At 52.2% G+C, this 14,446-nt stretch overlaps 1 protein-coding gene across 7 annotated transcripts in view; it reads left to right on the plus strand.

Moving 5' to 3' along the window:
• MPRIP (myosin phosphatase Rho interacting protein) overlaps positions 1-14,446 on the plus strand; it is a 150,053-nt gene that overhangs the window by 102,441 nt on the left and 33,166 nt on the right. For all 7 annotated transcript variants that reach the window (XM_034943273.4, XM_008960872.6, XM_055102167.2 and 4 more), the window contains 5 exons: positions 1,060-1,116; positions 2,343-2,411; positions 5,166-5,255; positions 9,349-9,458; positions 13,476-14,046. In XM_034943273.4, coding sequence (XP_034799164.3) covers positions 1,060-1,116; positions 2,343-2,411; positions 5,166-5,255; positions 9,349-9,458; positions 13,476-14,046 — 897 coding nt within the window. The remainder of the gene's footprint in view (positions 1-1,059; positions 1,117-2,342; positions 2,412-5,165; positions 5,256-9,348; positions 9,459-13,475; positions 14,047-14,446) is intronic.

Genomic DNA, 14,446 nt, shown 5'->3' on the forward strand with positions numbered 1-14,446 from the left:
AAGGGCTACTTGGGGTAGGGTGTCCTAATTTCACAGTGTTGCTTTTGATTGGGTGCTTCAAATAACTCTGGCGGCAAGGACAGTTGCACAGCTTGGCAGGACGTTGGGGTTGAAACAGGGCTCTGTAGAGGGACTTCTTATCTATCTGGGTCAGTCTTGGCCAGACCTAGGCAGCGGTGGACTGTGGTTCCTCCCTCACTCCTCAGAGACAGGGTTCTGAGCAGAGGCTCCCAGAGCGCTTTGTTCTGGTAGTTATCCTGACAAATCTTGCCTGTTCTCACTCTCACTCCTTGGAATAATACAAACAGACATCAAAGCTAGCTTCTGCTCAGATGGCTGTAGAAAAGAGAGCACCTGGGACCAGAGGTAGGGTGACCCATGTCTCTGTGGGGCCAGCCAGGTGGGCTGTAGATGGCAGTGCTGTCTCAGGCTGTTCCTCAGGGCCCAGGTGTGTCTGGGCGGCACAGGTGGAGGAAGGACAGAGCGCTGTGCCTGGGCGCTGCCCCCCTGTCTGCCATCCTGCTTCTTGTGGGGGAATACAGGTCAAGCCTATTCCTGGTGGAGAAATGGCCTGAGGGTCTCAGCGGGGCTGCAGCTGCTGCTTCCTCAACACCGCACGTCTCTGTTTCCCAGGCTTCCTGTGGCTTCTGCAAGAACTTTTGAATCAATTCTCCTTTCAGCCTTCCCTGCAGATGTTTCCCTTCAAATAAAATGTTCTGTGACTCTTCATCTGGGCTTGTTTTCTGCCTCCCAGATAGGCCCTGTGCAGTGGGCCCTGTACAGGCCGGAGCCCACACTGCTCACAGGGCAATGAGACCATACCTTCTCTCCTGCCAGCCTGCCAAGCCCAGCATCTCCTTCCTCAAGGTCGCGTGTGCCTACAGAAGGCTGGTTGCGGGCAGCACCCACCAGGGTGAGGGGGCTGCACAGGCTTGTCTGGCAGGTGGAGAAACCCCTTTCCTGGTACCCGCCTCATCTGGACAGAAATACTGGCCCCATCAGACACTCATGACACTAGAAGAGTTTCCTCTGAGCTGTTCTTTTTTCTCCCTTTCTCAGCCCGACCTGCTGAATTTCAAGAAAGGCTGGCTGACTAAGCAGTATGAGGACGGCCAGGTGAGTGTGCAGGGTTGCCGTGGCCCCTGAGGGGTCTGGGGACAGGGTGAGGGTGAGCTGTCCTTGTCCCCAGCCAGTCTGCAAGTGCTGGCTCCATGCCTTCCTCCTCCATGCCCCTTGTCTTCATGACCAGGGCTGTGGCTGAGACTCCCATCTGCTCCTAGAAGTGCAGGCACACAGCCTTCATTTCTGCAGTGGGGGGTGCTCTGGAGGGGCACTCGGTAGGCCTGTCTGCTGATGGCAAGGGGGTGTTGGCCCGGCCTTAGGGATGCCTTGTAACACTAGCCCCCACCTGGTGATCTTTCCTAAAAGTTGTTTAGGGGCCTGGCTTCCCCAGGGACAAAGAAACTCTCTGGCTGTGGGATTGGCTTGTGTTTCCATGCAAGCCAGCCAAGTAGACAGTAGCCTAGCACTGCAAGACTCTCATGCCAGAGACCCCTCAGCTGCAGTGGCAGTGTTAGCCCTGGAAGGAGCAAACATGGTACATTCTTGCCATCAGACTCAAGCAGGAAGAGCCATCTGAGGCTGGACCTGCCAGCCCACCTTGACCCTGTGCCGTGGGCTGGAAGGCCAGGCCTCCCAAGGAGGCATGAAGAAAAGCCTGCTGGGTCCTTACCTAAGAGGCCCTGATGCCCAGCCCATCCTCACTCCCTTCCTGCTTCCTGAGCTGCTATCCCAAGACATCCTCTTTATTTCTCCTCCATATCAAATGCCCTTGGCCTGGCATGAAGACTCAAGTTCCCTTCGTTACTGCTCACAGTGAAGACTTGGTCTCTAGCTGGTTAGTTACCCCTGCTGGTTAGGAGGCCACATGGCCGTGGCTTGCGGGCTGCCACCTGCTGGTGGAGATGCCATTTCACAGCCACCTTTCCATTCTGATGGGCCCAGCCTGTTGTCTGCAGCCTCTGTAGTTACTGAGGACCGCATGGCCTGGCCACCAGCCACACCATTGGTCATAGAGCCCACAGCCGAGGCCTGCTCAGCTGTCTGTGCTGCCTCTTCACTGGAGGGTCACAGCTTAGTGAGCGTCCTGAGGGTGTGAGCGCATGGCTGCCTGCAGTCCGAGCAGAGTCCTCTGTATGCTGTCAAGGGAGGGGCCAGCCTGTCCCCTGCTTTCCCTGTGCTCTGGGAGGGCCCCACAGGCTCTGGCTGCGCACCGCTGTGGCGTGGCAGGCATGCTGTATAGGAGTTGGTAGTCGAGTCATTTTTCTTTTCTTCCCCTTTAGTGGAAGAAACACTGGTTTGTCCTCGCCGATCAAAGCCTGAGATACTACAGGGATTCAGTGGCTGAGGAGGTGAGTGTCTGGGCTTTGCCTCTGCTGTGGAGACAGCTGGAGGGGTCCAGGCGGCATCTGGGGCTAGTAGATCTGCTTCCCCCTGGGCTAATGTCCCCACTTCTGAGGACAGCGCCCTTCGGTGGTGTTACCTTGCCGAAGGTATGTCCATGTTGCCCTCTTGGGTTTCCCAGTCCCGACCTGGTGGGAAGGTGGGCACAAGACCAGCCTTTGTCCTTGTGATCATTTTCCTGGCTGTGATGCTGGGCTTCGTCAAGCCCTTGAATTAAGTGCCCAGTGCAGTGGGTTTGGGCAGCTTTTCTTTTCTCTGTTCTTTGAAAAACACTGAAATTTGAAAACTCAGGATGAACAATTTTGTTTTTTCCACAAAGAGATTTCATGGTAAATGGAGTTGGAAGAATTGAACTACATCTTGTGCCCTGCCTTCTGGACAAGGACAGGATATGATAGATGAGCTTTTTTGGGTCCCTGGACAGTCCTGATTCTGTGGTCAAGGACCAAATAGAAGGGGTTCTTTTTTTCTTCACCTACAAATAAAATAACCTCTTCTAAACAGTTTGGCAAGTCTCTTTTGCCTTTTCCCCAGTAGTTCCACTCCAGGAATCCCTCAGATAACTCCCACATGTGGAAAAACGTCTGTTTCAGCTTAGTCATTCCCACACATTTGTAACAGCCAGATGATTAGAAAGAGCCTAAATACCCATCATTAAGGGCCAGGATATGTATTAAATACTCTGAGCCAGTCTTTACAGACTGAAGGGGAAAAGGTGATAGTGATAAGAAGTAGGGGTAGGAGAGTGTGGGCGGTGGGCCTCTGGTGGTGTCCAGCGTTGGGGAAGTAAGGAGCCTATGTAAGTGTTTGGTTGCGTGTGCATAGAAGAGCACTTCCGAGTGTGGTCTGTAGACCTCTGGGGGTCCCTAAGGCCCTTTCAGGAGAGCAGTGGTGGTTAAAATAATTTGTAATATTAAGATGTCGTTGACTTTTTTTTGCGTGTGACCATCTGCACTGATGGTGCAAAAGCAATGGGAGGTAAAGCCACTAGCACTTGGCACAGCCCCATCTGTAGCAACAGGCTGGACCAGTGGTCACTGGATTCTTCACTGCCATACATTTTAAATAAATAATTGTTTTAAAATAAATAAGGTCCTTGAAGGAGCAGCAGAAGTTACTAATTTTATGAAGCCTCAATCTTTAAATGCCCATCTTTTTAATATTCTGTGATTTGAAATGGGAAGTAAGCATCGCCTGGCTGCATACTAGAGTGTGCAGGCTTTCTCATGGAAAGGACTTGTGTGATTGAATTGCCAGCTGAACTAGCAGCTTCTTTTGGAGCACCACGTTTACTTGAAAAACAACTGATAGGCAAAACTGTGGTCATTAATTTTGGGTGTTTGGCATATATTTTCATGAAAATGAACCAAGTTAGCTCATTCCTCTAAGGAAAACAACTGACAGAGTTTGTTGCCAGTGATATAATTTGAGCTTCCAAGCAAAAATTAGAACTTGGGAAAATTTGTATTCACCATCATGAACTTCCCTTTACTTACACTCTCCTGATGAAATAGGTGGTGGTATTAGCAAAGGCGATATTTTAATATTACATAATGAAATGTGTAGACAATTGGAAGCTGTGCATAACAATATTTTCCGTGTGACCAATACCTAATGTTACAAAAGCATGCCTGGGTTTTAATGTAACACAGTACAGAGAGTTCATGGGCATGATTTCAGATACCACATTGCAGTTAACCTTTAAGAGCCTACTGCTTGTCAAAGAACAGCCACAACTAACTGAAAAAGCTATTAAAAATACTTCCTTTGTTGTCCGGGGACGGTGGCTTATGCCTGTAATCCCAGCACTTTGGAGGCCGAGGCAGGCGGATCACCTGAGGTCAGGAGTTTGAGACCAGCCTAGCCAACATGGTGAAACCCTGTCTCTACTAAAAATACAAAAATTAGCCGGGCTTGGTGGTGGTCATCTGTAGTCCCAGCTACTCGGGAGACTGAGGCAAGAGAATCACTTGAACCCGGGAGGCAGAGGTTGCAGTGAGCTGAAATCGTGTCACTGCACTTCAGCCTGAGTGACAGAGCAAGACCCCATCTCAAAAAAAAAAAAAAAAACTTCCGTATTGAACAGATGGGATGCAGAAACAAGAATCCAGCTGTCCTTTCTGAAGACAGATGTTAGAGAGATTTGCAAAAATTCAAAGCAATGTGACTCTTATCACTGATTGTTAAATCAGATTTTTATTTTAAAATGAATTTATTTTATTCTCAAATGAACATATTTAAATTTTGCATTTATATTAATATATATTTTCATATATATTTAAATATATAAAATATATTTTATAATATATTTTAAAATATATTTAAATATTTTTAAATTAAAAATATTTAAATATTTACATTTTAATTTCTAACATGGTAAATACCATCAATAGACGAAATCCACCTAACAGAAGCTCTTCTAGGGCCACCAGTTTTTAAGAGTGTGAAGGGATTTCAACAGCAGCATGTTTGAGGACCACTGGCGTGGACTATCTTTGGCTGGATACAGGGACAAATGGTGGTGTGATTGCATCCACTGAGGGGCCTGGGTCATGCAGTAGTAGGATAGACGGTGTCCTCACTTGTCAGTGTGTATACTATTAAAAGTAAAGTCAGTGCAGAAATCACTTACGGAAATTTGCTCATCTAGGCATTGGTTCTACTTCCTAAAAATCTCAAGACATTCTCACTTCCCTCTGCAGGCAGCCGACTTGGATGGAGAAATTGACTTGTCCGCATGTTACGATGTCACAGAGTATCCAGTTCAGAGAAACTATGGCTTCCAGATACATGTGAGTCCAGGGATGGAAGTGGGGCCACAGGCTTGACAGGCAGGGATGCATGTCACAGTGCCTAATGTCTGGGCTGGGGGCACTTCTGGACAGGCCTGATGCAGTGTGTGTGGTCAGCACTTAGTCTTTCCCACTACCCTTGACACCTCTGTCCTGTGGCACCTGACCCTATTCCCCAATTCGTGATGTGAACAGTACATTAGACGTTAGTATCTTTTTTCTGAAGACTGCTTAAAGCTTTTTTGTTTCTGAAGGTTCCTTTTTTCTTTTGTTTTTTGTAATGCTGGAGTTGGGGCAATTGGAAGGATGTGGGGTATGGGGAATAAGAATGAAAGTGTTAGTCAATTATTTACATCCGCTTTTTACTCACTTATTCATGTGTTTGTTCATTCATTTACTTACAAGGCTATTTTTTCCCAAAATCTTGTGAGGTACTCAGATGAGCAAGGCATTGCACTGTTCTCAAAAAAAAAAAAAAAAAAAAAAATCTTATTGGTAGGACAAAATGGTTCTTATTGGCTGTTTCTTCAAAACTGTGTGTATCAAGGACTGCCTGCAGTCAGCCAGACTCCCGGTTAAGAGCACAGTCCTCCCGACTGCCACATCTGCCTCCATTTCTTTTTTTTTCCCCCAAGACAGGGTCTCACTCTCTGTCCAGGCTTGAGTGTAGTGGCACAATCATGGCTCACTGCAGGCTCGAAATCCTAGACTCAAACGATCCTTCTACCTCAGCCTCCAGAGTAACTGGGACTACAGGTGCATGCCACCATGCCCAGCTTATTATTATATTATTATTATTATTATTATTATTATTATTATTGTTATTATTATTATTTAGAGAGACAGGGTTTCACCATGTTGCCCAGGAGGGTTTTGAACCCCTGGGCTCCAGTGATCCACTTGCCTTGGCTTCCCAAAGTGCTGGGATTATAGGCATGAATCACTGTGCCCAGTCCTGCCCCCACTTCTGACACCAGTTGTGAGTCCGGAGGTTTCCAAAACCACCTTCAGTTTCAAAAATTCACTAGAATGATTCACAGGATTCAGGAAAGTACTGTCTTTACAATGAGTTTTATTATAGAGAAAGTATGTAAGTCAGAACCAGCCAAGGGAGAGCCATGTGGAGTAGAATCTGGGACTGGGGGCGTCACAGATGCCAAAAGTTTCTGCATCCTTGGGGACACGGTGTCCTCTTAGCCCTGATGTGGGGCAGTGCACAGAGCATTGCCCGGAAGCCCACCTGAGCCCCGGTGTTGAGTTTTAGGAGGCTCTTTAGCTGCTGTGGTTGATGGAGTTGTTGTCCTCATAGTTGAACTCCACCTAAAGCCCTTCCCGCCATGGTTGGCTACTTTCACATGGCCCAAACCCCAACCCTCTGATTTAATGGGTTTCCTCTAATTTCCTGCTTCTGGCCAGGCCAGCCTCTACCCTGAGTTGTCTTGTCAGCATGAAGTGTTAGGTGGGGTCCCAGGGTACCACCATGAGTAACAAAGACTCTAGTCATTCAGGAAATTCCAAGGTTTGGAAGTTACCTCCCAGGAGCTAGGACAGAGGCCAGGCCTCTCTTTGGGTAAAGTTAGTTCGTCACTCGCAAGGGCTTTAAGATGGGTGGAGAGTGTGATGAGTAGAGAGCTGCCCCCATGGGGCTGGGCCCTGGCCCTGGGACTTGGTTCTCACACAAGGCTAGACTCTGGTGGGCTCACCTGTAGCAGGGTCATACCTTCAAATTTTGGGGCCCAGAAACTCAATTTTATTGCTATGTTGAGAGTTGATCCAGTATTTGGGGCTGACTCAGTTTGACCCAACTTAGAGGAGACTGAAGTATAGACCCAAAGGCCAGTGTGTTCATTTACTAAGAAAATCCTGGCCGCCAGCCCACTGGGCTGCTGGCTGTGGCTTCCTGCGTGCAGGCATCTGCGAGAGGAGCTGAGTCACAGTTGGAGGCTACACTGACAGCCTGGCACCAGGGCCGGGTGTGAGTTGTCTGCTCTTAGTGGCCTGCACTGCCCAAGTTTCGAGGCTCCTCTGTCCTCATCCGCTGTGGGAGGGGTAGGCGGGCATAGTGCCCGGTGAGCCTCCTCTCCTGCCGTCCACCTCCCATCTTCATGAGCAGCTTTCTCCAGGCAGGGCACACCTGAAGTCTGAGAACTCACCCCGCTCTCCTAGTGACAAATGAGGGCATCAGCCACTCTCACCCACTGATCAACCCCTCCTCACTTCACCCTGGTAGGGCTTATCCTGATGACTTTTGGTGATCCCCAACTACTGAGAGTTCTAAGGAATGAGGAGATGCTTCCAGTGTGGAGAAGGCTTCCTGGGGGAGGCTTCCTGGAGAAGGATCCCTCAAGGCTCAGCAGGAGGGATGAGTGTGAAAGCATGTCCCAGACTGGACTCCAGACCTGGTGGCACAGAGAGCACAGAGCCAGTCTGGGGCTAGAGTGCTGGGTGGAGAGTCAGGTTGGCGCTGGTCCAGCCTTTGTGGAGAGCACTGAAGGGTGTTAGAAGATGCCAGTCAGTTGTGCGTTCATGATACATGTCTGGCGGGACATGCAGGTCCATTAGAAAGGAACCAGGCTGGCACGGTAAAGCTGGGCAAGAAAGGAAGGAGCAGCACCTGGGAGGAAGAGGTGAGGGCAGGGCCAGGACCTGGCAAGAAGGCCCCGCCCACTTAGAAGCCATCAGAAGAGCTGACTTCACAGAAGCAGGGGGATCCCCTGGAATTCCAGCTGTGATCCATTTGAGGCATGATGGGCTCTCAGAGAACATTAGGCAGCCACTGGGAAAGAAAATTCAGCTGGAGAAAACAGCTGTATGTGGAGTGCTGAGGCCAAACTCCAGCAACGCCCACACCTGGGAGTGGAGAAGGATGGACCCAGGAGAAGGTGGTACCCCCCCAACTCAGCTCACATGGACATGAGAACTGATGAAGGAGGACCGAGCTGGGCAGTGGTGGTGTCTTGATCGGGCATGTGGGGGGGGCAGGTCAGGTCCCTCCCAGCTGTGCTTTGTGGCATGTCAGGCCGGTGCGTGATCTCCTGTTTTGGCTTCTGGCCAGGCCACTAGCACCCATCCGAAAACCATCCTCATGATTGCATCCTGCCGTCAGCTTCCCTACTGACCTGGCTGCTGAGTCTGCTTGTGAGCAGCTCTCGGTTCAGGGCTGCAGCCCTCGCTTCTGTTGGGCAGGTGCCTGTAGGTGCAGAAGCAGGCCTCCAGCTCCATGCAGGCCACTGGCCCTCCCCTGCCTGGTACCCAGGCAGGTCTGCTCAGGGGCGCAGCGGTCATGTCCCAGAGCCATGTGCTCTTTGCTGCTTTGTCCTACCTGCTGCCCCGTTCCTCGCCCAAAACAGCCTCCTCCCCTGCTACCTTGCACAAGCACCGAGGACAAGCCCTAGACTCTACCTCATCCAAGCAGGAGTCTAGGGCTTATCCTAGGTGCTCCCCAACCCAACCAGCCAGACACTGTCCATACCCCTTTTGTTACTTCTGAGCTGCCCTGTCCCCTGCCATCACCTTAATTCTCATCACTTGGACAGCTGCAGTAACCACCCAGCAGGTCTCCCTGCCTTTTCTCAGTGCCACCAACAAGACCCTGATACCCCTTGTTCTTAACCACTCCCTGGGCCCATCATGCCATGTGCCTGTGTGAGTGCAGACTGCAGGTGCCACTCCCCACGCCCAACACACACGCCCTTCCGGATTCCCCACCTCCACCACTGCTCAGCACATGCTGATTCTGCCCTTCCCCCGAGGCTGGGAACTCCTTAAAGAGGGGTGCTGCATCCTCCTCTGTCTGAGTGGACAGGCTGCTGGTGCGTAGTGGGTGCTCAGTAACTGTGAGCTTGTTACTGAGAGAAGATACCGGATTTACCATTGCCACAAATACACGTCCCTCCCACAGCTTTGCCGTCTCCTGCTCTCCAGCTCCCTCATGTCCCAGTAGTGGGCACATGTGGCACTCCTAGAAGGGTCACCCAGTCACAGCCTTTCTTTCCTGTGGGACTTTACCCAGTGCAGGGAGCTTCTTTGGAGATGGAGGGCAGCAGGCACCCTAGGGGACAGTCACTGATGGTGCCTCATCTTTTCTCTGTAGACAAAGGAGGGCGAGTTTACCCTGTCGGCCATGACATCTGGGATTCGGCGGAACTGGATCCAGACCATCATGAAGCACGTGCACCCGACCACCGCCCCGGATGTGACCAGGTAGGATGGTGAAGACACCAGGGAGCCCTTTGTGCCTCTTGTGGGTGCCACTCCCGCCAGGGCAGTGTCAGACTCAGGTCTGAAGTCTGAGACCTGAGCTCAGTGCATCCCAGTCTGCTGCTCCTTCCTTCCTGTGTCCTTCTGTTGCTCAGGTTCCTGTCCCAAGTGATCAGAACAAACATTTCTGGTTCTTTTCTCTTTTAAGCCCAAGCGATTTCATCTTGCAGGTAGCATGTGTGCTGGTCATTAGAACTGGGCTTTGGTGGAGAATCTTCCATCTGTGTCAGCAGGCACTTGGCCAGACCAGCCTGAGCCCGGCAGTTGGTGCTCTCAGGCCTTGGGCTCTGCTGCTCTAAGGGTGGCCCCGTGTGCGGCATCCATAGACCACCCAGTGCTTCTTTGTCTTGGCCTTCTTTTCACCTCACTCCTACGTCTGTTTGATTTCTGTGCAGCCAATTTGAAAAACCCTCTCCTGTTTTAGCATTCTGTGGTTCATGTGTCTCAGATTTTGCTTTGGGCTTTTTTCCTCCTGCCCTGAAGGTTAAAGACCTAGTTCTCATTTTAAAAGATGGAGAATCAGAAGACTCAGACATATCTAAAACAAAACAAAACAAAAAAAGCAGAGAAGATTCCAGTGTGGGGGCTGGTCCTTTGATGGCCAGAACTCTGCCGTCCCCACCTTCAGAGCCTCCATGCATCTGAGCACCTCTGGTGCCATTTCTCAGGTCATGTGATGTAGTTTACATCTCGAATGTGTTTCTTGTGCTGTGGGTTAGGCTGCTTGGGTGTGGCAGTGTCACAGCGGGGGCTGTCCATGGAAGCTTTGACCTAAAAGCGTGTTCTTTTTTTTTTTTTTGAGATGGAGTCTTGTTCTCTTGCCTAGGCTAGAGTGCAATAACGTGATCTCGGCTCACTGCAACCTCCACCTCGTGGGTTCAAGCAGTTCTCCTGCCTCAGCCTCCCAAGTAGCTGGGATTACCCACCACACTCGGCTAATTTTTGTATTTTTAGTAGAGACGGGATTTCACCATGTTGGCCAGGCTGGTCTTGAACTCGTGACCTCAGGTGATCCACTCGCCTTGGCCTCCCAAAGTGCTGAAATTGCAGGCATGAGCCAGCACAGCCGGCCTAAAGGCACATTCTGTATCCAAACCTTTGCCTTCTTCCTGCGGACTCCACACCTCTTTACATAAGAAGGAAAGAACTCCTAAATTGATTTCTTTATAGTCCTCTTTTCTGTGTCTGTCATTTGTTCATGACTTCATTTATTAAACAAACACTGTCTAGTAAGGCCAAGAGGCCGTGACCGGGACAGGTTGCCCTCTGTCTCTCAGGATCCTATGCAGAGAGCTGGCTTGTTGTCTCGTGATAAGTCCTCTTCGTGCACAGCCAGCAGGAGGCACCCAGAGCTGCAGCAAGCTCTCCCGCCCTCCAGGGGCCACATCCTGTGGTGGCCTCAGCTACTGCTTCCATGGCTCTCCCATCAGTAGCAGACACCCAAGCTTGACAAGCTAAGTGCTCTTTTCCAAGCACCTTTAGGAAGGCACCAGAGCAAAGTGAGAAAGGCCTCAGCTTCTTTGCCCAAGCTATTGGCAGCAGACAGAGCTTATCACGGGGGTCCAGGATGGGGAGTGGTGGGCAGTGCATATGGGTAGCTGGCCTGAGGTCCTCTCCTGCCCCTCTTCCCAGCCAGGCCTGGGCTCGGTGCTGTAGATTGGCAATCCTGTCTAGAAGAAGTCAGCTTTGGGATGTCCCAGGGCAGGTGTCAGGAATGCACCTGTGCACATGCCTGTGCCTGCACACAGCTCAGGAGAGGCGCCTCCACGCTTGAGTGCCTGCTTCCCTGCGTGCAGGGGCTATGGGCCCAGGGGAATGAATGAGGAGACAAGGGTTTTGCTCTCACATGAAATTTGACCTGGCAGTTGGCCTCCTGACTAAGAATTACTTCATAACCTAGCATATCTGCGTAGTCTGGTAGAGTGCTCACCCTCCACCAGTTTGTTTTCAGCATTTATTCTTCCTCTGTGTAGGCTTTTATTATTTGAGGAAAAATGTGAGTTTTTTAGTGCTGCCAGGCAAAATCTCAAGGAGGCATGAAAACAAACTGCAGTCTCAGAAGCTGCTGTCCTCGTCCTGCTCTCATCGCCATCTTGAAGTCCTGGGGTGGGGAAGTTGCAGGGTGCTTCCCGCCTTTGGCACTAGAGGAGCCTTGTGGGGAGGTTTCTCCTAGGGAGTGCGGCCGGTTCTGGTGTGGCTGTGACTTTGGCGGCTGTCAGGGCCAGGCTGGGGGCCTCCATGCATGCCCTGCCCTATGTGTCACCCTGACACTCTCCATGGCCAGGAGCTCTTAGTTCAGTGACGTCACAAGATCTGCCCTGTGTCGTTTTCATCCAGATGTTAGCGTGCTCTTACAGTGGACACCTGCAGATCCTGTTGCTGTGAAGCACTTTGCCTCTCACTCGATTGCTGCCTGGACAGGTGACCCTTGCTCCAGGTGGTGACGGCAACCATTTCCTCTTTTCCTTGGTTCTCTCTCTAAAGACTCCTTTCCTTTTGGCCCTAATTGAAACACATGTGCTCCCTGGAGCTCCTCCTTGGGCCCTCACTGTCCTCAGGTGGGCTTGCAACTGCCTTCTGAGGGCCTGGGTGAGATTAGGGGCCACTCAGTCAGCCTCGGACCAGCTGGCAGTCTGTGGGGCCTATCTCTAGAGTCTACAAACCTTTGCCTCAAACACTCCCAGCCTCCTTGACAAATTGCCATCAGCAATGTCCCTGTCCCTGCCCTACTGCAGACGAGGCCTCCCCAGGAATCTCTGCTTCTAGCAGATGGGGACTAGACATGGATTCCTCAGGCAGACCTGGCTTCACTCCACTTACTGCAGGGCAGGTAGCAGCACCATGAGCACGACCTGCACAGCTCATGTCCCGTTGCTGGCTGCCGCTTGCCTGCTCAAGGTGGCAGGTAACCCAGTGTCCTTCTCCCCTTCTGCCTTCCTCTCCAAGCCTCTGGCTACTGCATGGTGTGAACTCGTGGCCACCTGGGCCTCCTGTTTCCCTCACCCATAGGAGGTCCCAGCCTTTCATACTGATCCATCTGTCATGCCAGCAGCTGGATTGGGCTTTTAAAACATAGATTCAGGCTGGGCACAGTAGCTCATGCCTGTAATCCCAGCACTTTGGGAGGCAGGCGGATCACCTGAGGTCAGGAGTTTGAGACCAGCCTGGCCAACGTAGAGAAACCCCGTTTCTACTAAAAATACAAAATTAGCCAGGCATGGTAGCGCATGCCAGTAATCCCAGCTACTTGGGAGGCTGAGGCAGGAGAATCGCTTGAACCCAGGAGGCAGAGATTGTGGTGAGCAGAGATCACGCCATTGCACTCCAGCCTGGGTAACAAGAGTGAAACTCCATCTCAAAAAAAACAAAACAAAACATAGATCTGATCACGTTACCTGCTTATTAAAAGGTAAGCCTTTCTAGAGAAGTGCTAGTTTTCCCTCATTCTGTCACCACTGTCCAGTCCAGGGGTGCACAGGGCCCAGGCCTCACCTGGCAGGTACGGTGGCTGTGCCCAGGTGCAGCCTAATGTAGTTCTTGGCCCTGAGCAAGGCAGGGCTGGCCCGTCCTGCCTATGAGGCTGTGGGAGTCCTGGGACTCCCCTGGCTCCATACCCTGGCAACGGGACCACCACAGTGAGCCCCTCACAGCCTCTTCAGTCAAGGGACCCCCCCAGTGTCATTATGTGGGAAACCTCAGCTTTCTGAGGCTCTTTTCCCTTCCTTTCCCCTTCCCCTCCCCGTCCCCCTCCCCCTCCCCCACTCAGAACCAGTTTGGGAAGGGATGTGGGGTAAAGGCAGAGTATTCCTGTCCTCCCTGCACTTAGGAAGCTGGGATTAGGATAGAAAAAGGATGTGGTGCCCACAGGGGCTGGGTCGTGGCTCAGCGTTGGCAGCTTCTGCCTGGCAGGCCACACCAGAGCCGCCCCTGACAGGCTATGTCCATCCTCCTGCCCCACAGCTCGTTGCCAGAGGAAAAAAACAAGAGCAGCTGCTCTTTTGAGACCTGCCCGAGGCCTACTGAGAAGCAAGAGGCAGAGCTGGGGGAGCCGGACCCTGAGCAGAAGAGGAGCCGCGCACGGGAGCGGAGGCGAGAGGGCCGCTCCAAGACCTTTGACTGGGCTGAGTTCCGTCCCATCCAGCAGGCCCTGGCTCAGGAGCGGGTGGGCGGCGTGGGGCCTACTGACACCCACGAGCCCCTGCGCCCTGAGGCGGAGCCTGGGGAGCTGGAGCGGGAGCGTGCACGGAGGCGGGAGGAGCGCCGCAAGCGCTTTGGGATGCTCGACGCCACAGACGGGCCAGGCACTGAGGATGCAGCCCTGCGCATGGAGGTGGACCGGAGCCCAGGGCTGCCTGTGAGCGACCTCAAAACGCATAACGTCCACGTGGAGATCGAGCAGCGGTGGCATCAGGTGGAGACCACACCTCTCCGGGAAGAGAAGCAGGTGCCCATCGCCCCCGTCCACCTGTCTTCTGAAGATGGGGGTGACCGGCTCTCCACACATGAGCTGACCTCTCTGCTCGAGAAGGAGGTAATAGCCTGGGACCAGATCCCCCCCCCCCCCGCTCCCAGCAGCCTTTCCAGAGCATCAGCTGTGCCCAGCTGTGGCCTGAGGGGTTCATCTAGACAGTCCTACCCGAGAGGGACTTGCAGACACCTAGGGGAGACAGACGCATAGATGAGTCCTCATAGTTGAGGCAGACCTGAGAGCTGTGGGAGCGTGCCAGTGCATGCAGGGCAGGGAAAGGGGCCTTCCAGGCACAGAGGAATTCTTCCGATGGTGGGGGCCCCTACCATTGAGAGGCAAGCGACGTTGCAGGGCCTAGATGGTTTCCTCGTTCTGACTCCCGCTGGCAGGAGGGGCGTGAGCAGGGCAAGGCTTTTGCATTACGCAGCCCTGGCTTGGACAGGTCAAAGCTGTAGGCAGAGAC

This window comes from Pan paniscus, chromosome 19 (assembly GCF_029289425.2).
Source record: "Pan paniscus chromosome 19, NHGRI_mPanPan1-v2.0_pri, whole genome shotgun sequence".
In the NCBI taxonomy this organism is placed as follows: Eukaryota; Metazoa; Chordata; class Mammalia; order Primates; family Hominidae; genus Pan; species Pan paniscus.